General features: G+C 36.2%; 1 protein-coding gene across 1 annotated transcript in view; it reads left to right on the top strand.

The window, feature by feature from the left end:
- LOC145981419 (ATP-dependent DNA/RNA helicase DHX36-like) overlaps window positions 1-13,295 on the top strand; it is an 80,806-nt gene that overhangs the window by 28,054 nt on the left and 39,457 nt on the right. Inside the window, exons 5-7 of the mRNA XM_083114655.1 lie at window positions 1,765-1,942; window positions 11,980-12,128; window positions 12,892-12,987. Of these exons, the coding sequence (XP_082970781.1) occupies window positions 1,765-1,942; window positions 11,980-12,128; window positions 12,892-12,987 (423 nt within the window). The remainder of the gene's footprint in view (window positions 1-1,764; window positions 1,943-11,979; window positions 12,129-12,891; window positions 12,988-13,295) is intronic.

Genomic DNA, 13,295 nt, shown 5'->3' with positions numbered 1-13,295 from the left:
CCTTCACCTATATCAGAATTTTATCATTCATTCGCATCATTTCAATTAATTTATACCCTGTCCAGCTAACTGTGGAACAAGGCCGCGCATGGCGTCAGAGAAGCGAAGGAAATCGAGTGGCCAGAGCGAAGCAGTACACGCTGCTGAAGTCGCTTTACCCCCAATCCATACAATCTCGTTCCCTCACACGTGTTCATTGGTGGAGCCTTCTCGCGTCACTACTTGCGCAGGAACTTGTTTTCGTTTGCCTGCTCCACAGTTAGCTGGGACAGAGTATAGAGTTGTGGGAAAGTGTTGCACAGTAAGAAAGATGTAAATACAAATTACTTAAATAATTGTTTGTTAGCTCAATATTTATTATATGCCAATGTTCCTAAAAACCTGAAAAAAAATTAATTAACTTTTTTTCTTGAAATAGCTACGTGGTATCTGATATACCATATGAAATGTTTTATATATTGTTTTGTTAATTTATTGTGTACACTGTTGATTCTTTTGAATATATTGTGCAGATGAACTTTTTAAGATTAGTAATTCACATGGTAAAGTTTTAAGAATAGTCTGGAAGTTTATTAAAATTTAACGAAAATGAGTGGGGACCCTTGTGTGTAAAAAATATAAACATATCTATATTTCATATATAAATAATATAGATGGGCCAATATGAAATTTTTGCCAGATACCGATATAAAATTTACCGATGCCAATAACCAATATTCTACTGATCCGATATGTAGTTCCAGATGGTTCACTGACCTGTTAATAAATGTATGCTACCAGGTAAACCAAATTTTGCAAAGTAAGAGAAACTGCATATTTAGATACTTACTTAGAAAAAAACGTATGGAATAGATTGATTGAGTTGGTGTTTTAAGTCCACTTTATGCACATTAAGGCTAATCGGAACTGGACCTACAGTTTAAAGTGGGAACTGAACTATGTGCATCCACTGCATATCAAACCCGGAACCCCTTGGTTGCAAGGCAACTATGCTACCACTGAGCCATCAGGAAGGCCCATATGAAATAGAGATTATATGTTTATATGCATAAAAATTATAACAAAATGGAACAATATTGAACTAGATTGTAAGATATTTATAGATATATCAGATTGGTAAAATAATCTGTAATTTTACCGATATGGCTATATCTGCTGATATCGATAGAGTACCGATATAATCTGTCTCCCTAATAAATAATACTATTTTGTGCTGGTGCAGTTTTTTTTACAAGGCCAGCTAAACAATGCTGTGCCAACATGTGGGCTTAGATGTTTGATTTTTAAAAATTGAAATTTTTATTATTCAGATGTTTGTGATCTGAATTTTTTGTAAAGAAATTAGTGACTATATAAGATGTATGTAATAAAATGGAGTAGCCCAGTGTTTCCCATGGCCGGCTTACAGGGGCACCGTGAAATCTTCCGATATTTTCACTGAAGTGGCACCTATTCCAGATATGTGCTTATTTTGTATTTTTTACATGTTTCTGAACTAGAAATGTGTGTTTATGTTTTAACTTAAGGCAAGCAGCCTAACTACACTAACTGAGTGTTGCAAGTGTTAGGCCTACATTCTGACTTGGGTGCTGCAGAAGGATCTTGAAACACTAAGGGTGCCACAAAACAGAAAAGTTTGGGAACCCCTGGATTAGCCTAACTTACAAAGGATTTACACAATTTATGATGAGAATCCTTGACTTACTATATCAATTCTCTAGATATACTTCCTTTTTACCACCTCTGTTATTTTGTTTATTACAGAGAACTGCCCAATGAGAAGAGAGGAACAATAACTTACTGCACAACAGGAGTTGTTCTTCAGTGGATGCAGTCTGACCCTAAAATCAAGAACATTTCTCACATAATTCTTGATGAGGTTCACGAGAGGGATGTTCATATAGATTGTCTGATGGCACTGATAAGGGATCTCTTGCCAGTGGTTGGTACTAATTGTAACCATATATTGATTTACTAGAATATAATCAATACTAAATTAGAATAAAATTGGACTTACGTACGTGAGTGAGTATGAGGTTTTGAAAACGTTTCGGGGTACAACTGCTCCATTCTTCAGGTTCTTTTTTCTCTAGGTGCTAATCATTATGCCACGTCACGAAGTGTTAAAAAGGATTAGGTTAGAGGTTGGGTTAAGTAACACTTAAAATAATCACTGCCAACATTCCTGTCTATAAACCACCAGTTAAAAATCCCATTATAAAAAAAGTTTGCATTTCCCGTGAGACCTCTTAAAACCGGGGTCCTATAAAATCAGTAAAACACGTTCTGTTGCCCAGCCAGCCCTGGCGATCAACTCCAGTTCGAGAAGTCGTGAAGGTTATCTCCCCTCTTTTGCTGTTTCACTTTCCCCTCCATTACGTCATCATTCCAACTTGAACTCTCGTTCCACTCCTGCTGCTCGGACCATGTCCGGAGCAACATGGAATCCTATCTTTCGATCTTTTTTCATTGGTATACCCAAAACACACAAAGAAGGCATCCCTTTAAGACCCATAATTCCAATGTATGAACATCCAGGATAAGGTTTAGCCAAAGTATTAGTAAAACAGATTAAGAAAATGAATGAAGTTATACAGTTCAGCGTTAAAAACTGCTTGGAAGTTAAAATAGTTATAGGAAAGTTAAAACTCAAAAAAGAGAACGAAATCATCAGTTTCGATGTGGTTAATTTGTACCAGAATGTACCCAGTGAAAAAGCTGCAGATTGCCTACAGATATGGTTGTTAGAAAAAGGGGTTGATATTTTAATAGCATGGGAGTATATTGGGTGGTTCACCCTGGTAACTGGGTATAACTACTTCTATGTTAACGATAACATATATAGGCAGAAGGATGGGTTCGCAATGGGTAACCCGGTATCCGGAATCATAGCCAGCATTTTGATGCATTATGTAAAAAAGGTGGCCCTGGAGCAAGTTGGGGATGATATCAAATTTTATGGGAGATACATAGATGACATTCTAATAATAGGACAGAAGGAAGGGCTAAATTGGTATTTGAAGGGTTAGGAAAGCAAGGCAAACGGATCAAATTCACTTGGGAAAAAATTGTTGATGATAAGATTAATTTCTTGGATCTTAGTATCACCAAAACTGGTAAGAAAAGAAGAATGGGGGTATATCATAAACAGTTAGCCGGGGACCTGTATATCAATAAAAAATTGGAACACCCAGGATTAAAACGAACGTAGTCCTTAATTTCTTCATTAGGGCAGGAAGATTATGTAATGGAGAGGAGGAAAGAGAAAAAGAAGAATGGATAATGGAAGTGGGAAGGAAAAATGGTTTTAAGAACAACAAAATGAAAAGAATACTCAGGAATGCGCAGAAAATTATCAACAGAGGGACAAACATAGATAAGAATGAGGAAACAATGGGGGGGGGGGGAAGAAAAAGTATGGAGAAAGTTGGTTTTGTAGGGATTCCGTAGTTTAAAGGGGTATCAGCAAAAATTGAGAAAACAGTAAGGAAATACGGGATTAGGTGTGGGACGAAGGCCTCTCGGAATATAGAGAAACATTTTACTATATATAAAAAGAAAGGAAAAGGAAACTCAGAGGAATCTAAACGCATATATAGAATTAAATATGAATGTGGTAAAGAGTATATCGGACAAACTGGAAGAAGCATGCTTATAAGATGGGGGGAACACGAGGACGATATTAGAGAAGGAGTCCCCAAAACTGGATTATCCGAACATATAATCAATAAGATGACACGTCCTTTCCAATTGCATAAATATTTATTGTTATTAATTATCTTTTCTCTTGTGCAAATGTTTATTGTTCTTTAATATTAATTTCTGTAATTTACCTATCACTGATAATGTCAGAATAGTGACTAACCTGTATATACTTATCTTGCAAGGGCTGTTACCATGGCAATTACGAGTGTCTTTTGTCTTGACTTGGAAGTTCGGGCTCGGTTTTTGAAATAGAGTGATCAAGTTGAATTATAAGAAGTTTGATTTCTTTGAGTGACATGGATTATATGTTAGAAATATAAGTATTTAGTTTGCAATGAAGTAAAATAGACTTCCTTTTTCTTAGTGCAAACTTAACGTTGATTTTTATTTGGTTTGAACAACGAAGAGAGATATTACCCCATACCCTGAGAGGCATCACGTGTATGCTTTCGAGTCTTTCATGTGAACTTATTATTTGCTCTGGTAGTTAAATCATGTTCTTTTGACTAAAGAAGGTGTCAAAGAAAGAGGTTATTAGAAAAGAAGACAAGAAATTGAATAGAAACATCTACGAGACCGCGAGCATTTGCACTAGGAGAAATATAAAACTAAACAGGGATGATGGTAATTTAGAGGAAGAATGGGTAAAACTTTTCAAAGAATGGGACAGAACAATGAAAAAAGATCGAAAGATAGGATTCCATGTTGCTCCGGAAGTGGTCCGAGCGGCCGGAGTGGAACGAGAGTTCAAGTTGGAATGATGACGTAATGGAGGGGAAAGTGAAACAGCAAAGGAGGGGAGATAACCTTCACGACTTCTCGAACTGGAGTTGATCGCCAGGGCTGGCTGGGCAACAGAACGTGTTTTACCGATTTTATAGGACCCCGGTTTTAAGAGGTCTCACGGGAAATGCGAACTTTTTTTATAACGGGATTTTTAACTGGTGGTTTATAGCAGGAATGTTGGCAGTGATTATTTTAAGTGTTACTTAACCCAACCTCTAACCTAATCCTTTTTAACACTTCGTGACGTGGCATAATGATTAGTGCCTAGAGAAAATAAGAACCTGAAGAAGGGGGCAGTTGTACCCCGAAACGTTGTTTAAAACCTCATACTCACTCACGTAAGTCCAATTTTATACTAATTTAGTATTGATTATATTATATAGTGAGTAACACGCACTACATGCAAATATGTTATTGATTTACCGATCTGTCATATTTGCACAGAAAGTTATTTTTACCGACTCCAGGACACTAAAGCTACACCACCAACCTCGGTGGCATAGAGCATTGGCAAGGCCAGGGGTGTATCCAGAAAGATTTGACTAATGGCGTGTCCCCTCTCTATAATAGTACAAGGATAGTTTTTTATATAATCGTAATTTCAGAATTGAATGTCTGTTGATACTTTTCAGAACCAGTTTGAAATATTTGGCTGAACTTTTCATGTGAAATCTCTCTAAGTCTCTGAAGCAGTTCTGTGACATGTCTTTGGTAAGAAATAGCAGAGTGCTAAATTGTGATGAGGGCATTAATACTTTGACAACTGTACAGTAAAACTGAAAACCGTTTCACAGATAAAAAGATTTCAATTAAGAAGGGCCCCTTTTTCAACTTCAAGTAAAATATCACTTGCTTCCGATGGTTCTCAGACAGCTCCTCTTAACTGACAAGGTTGGTCCTCCCCCATGCCACATCGCCTTGTAATCAAGGGGTCCCAGGTTTGATACCCGGTGGAGATACATAGGGGTTCTGATCCCACTTTAAACTGTAGGTCCAGTCCCGATTAGCCTTACTGTGCATAGTGTAGACTTAAAACACCAAATCTCAATCAAAACTGATAACGTTGAAGAAATCTAACAAAAACATGAAGTGAATAAACATTTTCTATAAATCGAGTTTCACTCGCTGACAATATTTTGTTTTTACTGTCTGGTACATAATGCAATTTGTTTTTAGTATTTCACCTCTGCATGTATTATTTCTAGAAAAACACAAACGTCACTGAAGTCAGATTTTCAGCTGATATATCACTACCCAGCATGAAACTAAAAAAACATTTAGTGGATGTTATTTTCAAAATCCACAAACCGTGCACACACACAGAATCAATGCTATATCAGGTGTCTCATGGAAAAGTATGTTGAATCTACCATAGTATTTTCAAAGAGCAGGGAATTTGAGGGAGTTCCCAACACCTTGGATACACCCTTAGGCAGGGCACTTGGCAACTGCACTCAGATCGGGCTAACACCTGTTCGAATCTAAATTGGCATGGTTGGTTACACATGCCATGGTCCAGAGGTGTGTTGCTCTTCTGATATATGTCCAGGGAAAGTAAATGTGAATCCAGGGTAACTACTTTCTGGGAATTCCATGAATTATGCATGAATTATTGCCTCTGGGAATTATGCGTGAATTTTTCTCCGTAGACGTGAAAAATGCATTTTTTATTAATCCAAATCCCATATTTATAAATTCCTGAGTTAAGTTTTCACACTTTAGCTTTTATTTTTATAGAGGAAAGAAATGAAAGCTGCTTTGAAAATAAAATTCTCTCAATCTGCTTACTTTGTTAGTGTCTTTTGCAGAATAATCTATCTGACAGGCAGAAGATTACTGGAAGATATTAATATATCTTGAAGTTGATTAGGTAAATTTGAGTGTGAAATTCTTATACAATTAACAATTTTTCGTAGATTAGTATATCTTGTAACATTTGAGACTTGTGTTTGTAGATGCATTTCGAGTCTGAGTATGTGAAATGGCAAATGTAAACTCCGTGCCTTAAATTAAATATTATGTATAAAATGTACTCTTTAATTGAATTAAATTGGAATATTTTGATAAGACTGGAATCACACAGATCCTCCCCCTCTCTCTCCCTCTCTCCTCCCTCCCCTCCCCATCCCTCCCCTCTTTCCCTCCTTCCTCCAACAAATTCCCTGACTTTTCCCGGTTTTCCAGGTCTTTCGCCACCCTGATATATATTCATATTGATGCAGGTGCGACTTAAATATTCAAGATGAATATATATACCGATACAGGGAAAAAAGTGTGCAATTTTCAAAAGAAAAGTATAATTATCATTAAACTGTAAATAAACATGGCAGCTGATATTTTGCAAACTATTATTAAAAGATGTCAAAATTCAGGTACAAATCTACAAAAATATTTAAAGTTACAATTAATAGAATGTTTTATTTTCACTGGAAGAAAAATTACTGAAATTATTATAGTTTCAATGACATACTCAATGAACATTTCCGTAGTAGGTTCATATATATGCAGTATCAGAAACGATAAAATGTATATTATATTTTTTATTTACTTTAATCAAACTGTTTAAATATTTTACAGGGCCGTTTACTAGAAAAAGCATTTCTATATGATTCACATATCTATATTAAAGTACTAGTAAGCAGCACTGCCAACATAAAACCTATACATGGATGGAAACCTCTCTATGCAATTACAATTCTAAATAATAATTCCGTATATTATTATGTAAGGCTCAAATGCAATGTATATGAAAGTATGCAATATCTACAGACCGAAACGTAAAATGGATTACATGGTGACAGACCTGCCTAAGAAATTACAAACATCATATCACAGTGCAACAAATACGTGTACATCACTGTTCACTTACCGAAAAGGATAATCATATTCTGCGAAATAATAAAATGCAGTTATAACATTTGATCGAACATCATTTCAATGTGAAAATAATCGTAGAAACAAAATGTCAGTCTAGGTAGTTTCAGCCCATAATCATCTATTTCATTTTCACATATCTCTGTAAGATACACAAAACTGCATTTTAACATGGAGATGATGACTATGTTCACTTATTTTTCAATTTCACTTCATCTTTACTTGAGGAGCCACTACCATAGACAAAGGATGGAAATATGTGTACTAATAGGATTTGAGAGTTTGAATGTATTTCTCATATATATGTATGGTGCCAAAAACCATACAAGCAATACGTGATTTTTTAAAAAAATTAAAAAGATCTATTTTTATTTAATAAAAATCATAATTTTTATCCTCCCTGGCTGATAATAATAAAAGTTGTCTCTCAACATTTAGCAATTAACGTTATTTAAAATGGTTTCAGCAGTTTCATCTTAGATAGTGTTTAGTACAATAACTTTGTTCTTTACACCCCCTGCTTTACAATCAAAATATTGAATAAGAATGGGAAACACCTTGTTCCATCAGTATAAACCCCGAGGCAAGAAATTCCGTTCAGACATTGAACAGTTATATCATCAGAATGTGGTCCCAAATCTTGGTTCATTAATTGCTTCCGTTTTGCTTGTAGCATGATGAACTTTTCTTTTCTTTTTGGGCAATGACTGAATCAAAATAATTTTCACTATTGAGTTTGAGAGCGCAGTCCACAGACTTGTAACTTGCATGATTTATCATTTTTCAACTGAAATACATATTTTCCTAATTGATATTATGTGATGCTCAAAATGTAGGACATTTTTGGTAATTTTCAAATTCCTCCCGGATGCCAAACATAAGACTAAAATGTAGGACATGTCCAAGAAAAACTGGATGTCTGGTAACCTTACTCCAGGCTATATACAGGGTGAGTCAAAAATATAGTTACATGTTTGAAGTAAATATAGTGTGTTACTGTACAATGTAGAGGGAAATGGTGAATGGTATGTTAACCCCTACTCGAATTTGGTCGATTTTTCGACCATGCAGCTGATTACAAAATTCCTGTTTTTTTATTATCTTGATACTGTTCTGTTAGATCAGAAACACTTACAGTGGTTTAAACGAAGCTTTGGCATGTCATGTGGATGCACCCCTCCCCCTGACTCCAAATTCACGTATGGAAGATGGCGTGAATTTTAAATTCGTAGACTTATTTGACAAAAAATGTTATAACTCGTAGACTATTTGACCAATCTACTTCGGGTAACTTTTGTTTTGGAGCTAAAACATCAGGGCATGCAACCGTGTAGAAATCAAAATGCCAAAGCCAATAAGAGGGGTTGGGTGGGCCGTGGCCCCCAACTTTCAATGAAAAAAATCATAAAAATGGGTAGTTTGCCCCCTCTTCCCCACTATTTTGAGAAAGGGATGCAAACTTTAGCATTATTTTCAAAGAATGGTCCTTTCTCAACCGAATGAAAGTCATTTCATGTTCCTCGGTGCATTACATTATCAAATATGTGAAACAAACTCCCCATTTTTATGATTTTTTTTGATTGAAAGTTGGGGACTGTGGCCCACCCAACCCCTCTTATTGGCTTTGGCGTTTTGATTTCTGCACGGTTGCATGCCCTTGTGTTTTAGCTGCAAAACAAAAGTTACCCGAAGTAGACTGGTCAAATAGTGTACGAGTTATAACATTTTTTGTCAAATAAGTGTATGAATTTAAAATTCGCTCCAAAGGCCTTGGCGAAGCCAGGGTATCTTTTTGACGACCCCCTCGGCAGAGTAAAGGTTAAACTTGATACTTCATTTTTCCATTTCAGATAAGTGTGACATGCCCGAGCTTACATTATTAGCCACGATGGCGCTTAACATATAGCAAGTTACAGCATAGGCAATTGTATACCAGAATGATCGTGAGGTCCGTGGGCACAGCAGTGGACTTAAACTAATCAATAATTTGATGGTCAACGACAACAATATTACATTAAAATCACGTCTCGGCAGTCTCGGGATCATTCTGGTATATAATTTCCCATGCTGCAACTGTATCTTGCCGCTGCATGTTCAGAGCCATCTTGTCTAACAACTTAAGCACAAGTGCCTGACTCTTATCTGAAATGATAAAATGGAGTTTCAATTTAATATACCATTCACCACCTCCCTCTACATTGTGCAAGAACACATTACATTTACCTCAAATGTGTAGCAATATTTATGACTCGCCCTGTACATTAAGAAGATGGAGATACATACAAAGGCTGTCGCAGAGAAGGTGAGACAGATTTTTTCCTGGCTTGGCAACACTGCCTATGGTTTCGGAACTAGTCGCGTTGTGTAGGATGACTCATTCTGTTTCCGTAGCAAGTTGTCACATGTTGCGAAACCACGTTAGTGAGCAGCTGTGTTAATTTACGTGGAACATGTTTCGTTTCCCCTCCAAGTTTTTGTGTATGAGGGCCACTATTTATATTTTGGCCTTGGCAACACTGATTGAAGTTAGGCGCGATTTGATGTTTGCACGGAATCGTCTGGCATTATTGACCATAACATACTTAAAATGTTTTGTCAATAGCTTGATTTGTGTTGTTTATGTTGCCTTGGAGATTGCGCGACAACAATAAAATGGAATTAACTCGTGAACATTTTCGTGCAATGATTTTTTACGATTTTCGACGTGGATTATCAAGACAAGAGTGCACCGATCAACTTACTTCCACATTTGGCGATGAAGCCCCATCCTTTGCCACTGTGAAACGCTGGTATAACGAATTTAATCGTGACCGCCATTCGCTCACCGACGAGATTCGCGAAGGTCGTCGAAAATCAACTGTTGTTCAAGAAAACATTGATGCTGTGCAAAATCTAATACTGCAAGATCGTCATGTGACATACTGTGAGATTGAGGCAACCATAGGCATTAGTTCCACCAGCATATATAAAATATTACATGATCATTTAGCTGTGAGAAAGGTATGTTCTCGTTGGATCCCACAAAATTTGACAAAAACTCAAAAAGACGCTCGCGTCAATTGGTGCAAACAAATGCTCAATAAATACAATTGAGGTGCTTCAAAAGACGTATATAAGATTGTAACAGATGACGAATCATGGATATATGCATATGAGCCGGAACGTAAACAGCAGTCGACTGTATGGGTGTTTCAAGGTGAACCCAATCCAACAAAAGTTGTTTGCGCTCGAAGCACATCGAAACAAATGGTCGCCTGTTTTTTCGGGAAAACTGGTCATGTGGCAACTGTGCCTTTAGAGGAACGTAGAACGGTCAACTCTGAATGGTACACATCAATTTGTTTGCCAGAGGTCTTCGGTCAAATACGGAAAACAAACAAACGCCGTCGGATCATTCTTCATCAAGACAATGCTAGCTGTCACACATCTCGTCTAACAACCGACTTTATGAACAGTCAAAAAATCGAATTGATGGGTCATCCGCCGTACAGTCCTGATTTGGCACCCAATGACTTCTTCTTGTTCCTGAATGTCAAGAATAAATTACATGGACAATGATTTTCGTCGGCGGAAGATGCCGTTGATGCGTTCAAAAACCATATTATGGAGGTGACTCAAGAAGATTTGAAAAACTGCTTTGACAAATGGTTCGAACGAATGCAAAAGTGTATTGACCATAAAGGAGAATACTTCGAAAAACAATAAAGCAGTTTTCAATGCCAAATTCCTGTTTTTCATTGTTAGGCTCAAAATATAAATAGTGAACCTCGTATAACATTGCTTTTCGTGATGAGTATTCAAGATGAACAGCGACATGCCATAAAAGTTTGTTGGCGTTTAGGGAAAAGTGCTGCAGAAACATATGCAATGTTTCAACAGGCATATGCCGATCAAGACAGACTGAGACTCTGCACCAGCACGTAGCAAAAAAGAGGCCACACTTGAAGAACTCCTTCATATTGCGCCACGATAACGCATGCCCGCATACCGCTCTGGCTTTTCAGGATTACGTGACGAAGAGAAAAATTGAAATTTTCCCGCATACAGCATACAGCGCGGACCTTGCACCCTGCGATTTTTGGCTATTTTCACTTTTAAAGGCCACTTTACGTGGTCGTCATTTCATGACGAACAAAGAAGTGATCACCTCAGCGCAAGTTTTCTTCAGTTCGCTACCTGACGACGAATTTTCAAAGACATTCACAAAGTGGCAGGAGCGTATGAACGCTTGCTTAGCTGTCAATTTTGCCTATTTTGAAAAGGATGTATGTCTACTCAATATGGATGATTCTGAATAAAAAAATTGTGGTTTGTAATTTTTTTGTTTCATTTTAATGATTCTTGGAGGGGTCCATGTACATGCTAGTCTTTTAACTGCTACGCAGTCACGACTTTTTGATCTATTGCGCTCATTTTGGTCTCAATCGACAGCTAATGAACCAAATTTTCACCCTAGTACATTTGCTAGCCAATGGAGTTCGCTGTTTTCCTATACAGAATTTTGTCTCACCTTCTCTGCGACAGCCTTTTTATAAATCAGGTTGTAAACTAAATGTTTTTCTTTTTAAATTGATCTGTGAATTGTGTATATATGTATATGTCTTGTATTTTCAGCGACCAGACTTGAAAGTGATACTGATGAGTGCAACTATAAATGCAGAAGCATTTTCAGATTACTTTGGGAACTGCCCTTACATTAATATTCCAGGAGAATTATTTCCAGTGAAGGAATATTATCTTGAGGATGCTCTAGAAATCACAGGGTAAAGATGAAATTATATATAAGTGGAATTTCACATTTTTTGTTTCATAAGTAGAGGCACATATTTTTGGTAAATAAAGAAAAAATTTCGGTACAAAAACGGTCAATTTCGGGTTCGAAAGCGATAAATAAAATAGTATTTCATTGTTATAGCAGTGAAAAATCAGATCAAAAGTGGTATGTGAAATGACATTTTGGTTATAAAATTGAAACCTAAATATGTTTTAGAAACTGCACTTATTACACAAAATAAACATTTCCCTTCTAATAGTACATTTCCAAGTAATATATTAAGTTTATTCCTGTATAAAAGGGTCCATTCTTGCTTCTGTTATTTACAGCAGAATTAATCAGTTTTCCGTGAATTACATAACGAACAGATAATTTAAACTTCAAAAAGTGTCACGTTGGTAAATAAACTCGAAATTTCTTGTTTAGAAGTCCATTTCGCATTGTGCAGTTCATTTTGTGACAGAAAAGGATAGTAAAATACACCTTTCAGAGACATGAAAAATTGACATTACAATGTGTTATTTCACATTTTGCATTTTCGTCAAAAATGAAATATGCATGCCTCTATTCATAAGAAAAAGAAGTTGATATTTTTTTGCAGTCAAGATCATGAAATCAACTAAGTCAATAATCACAATATGTTCTTGCATGTACGTGCCTTATATCCATTTAAATAAGTTCAAAAGTTATTGAAAAAATAAGTTTATTATTATTATTATGCTACATTATTGTGAAATTTTCTGTTTTTGTAGTTATAAATTTGAGGGCTTGCCACAAAGCATGCATCCTAAGCACAAGAATAAAGAAGAATACGAAATGTATGTGAATCATCTGGAACCATACATAAAGTAAGTATTCAGACAAATAATGATCAAAGTTTGTTGTAATTATGGATGACTTTTAAAATTTTTATCAAACTTGATAATGCACCAAATTGAAATGTAATGATATCAAATGATGGCCAGCAGCTGCTGAATCGGATGAAGAGTAAGTAGGAAAAAATTTAGAAAAATGGCAATAGTTAGGCATACTTATTAGTGTGTGTTTTATTAGAAACCTCCATTTCCTAAGAAGTATGTATTACTATTGATCTAGTATGTGTAACTATTAATTTAATTTTCTCTATTACCCCATTTTTTTCCTACCAGCCCTCCTC

The sequence above is a fragment of the Lepisma saccharinum genome, chromosome 29 (genome assembly GCF_977018435.1).
Source record: "Lepisma saccharinum chromosome 29, izLepSacc3.1, whole genome shotgun sequence".
NCBI classification, from domain to species: Eukaryota; Metazoa; Arthropoda; class Insecta; order Zygentoma; family Lepismatidae; genus Lepisma; species Lepisma saccharinum.
This window is presented reverse-complemented; position numbering and strand designations above follow the sequence as displayed.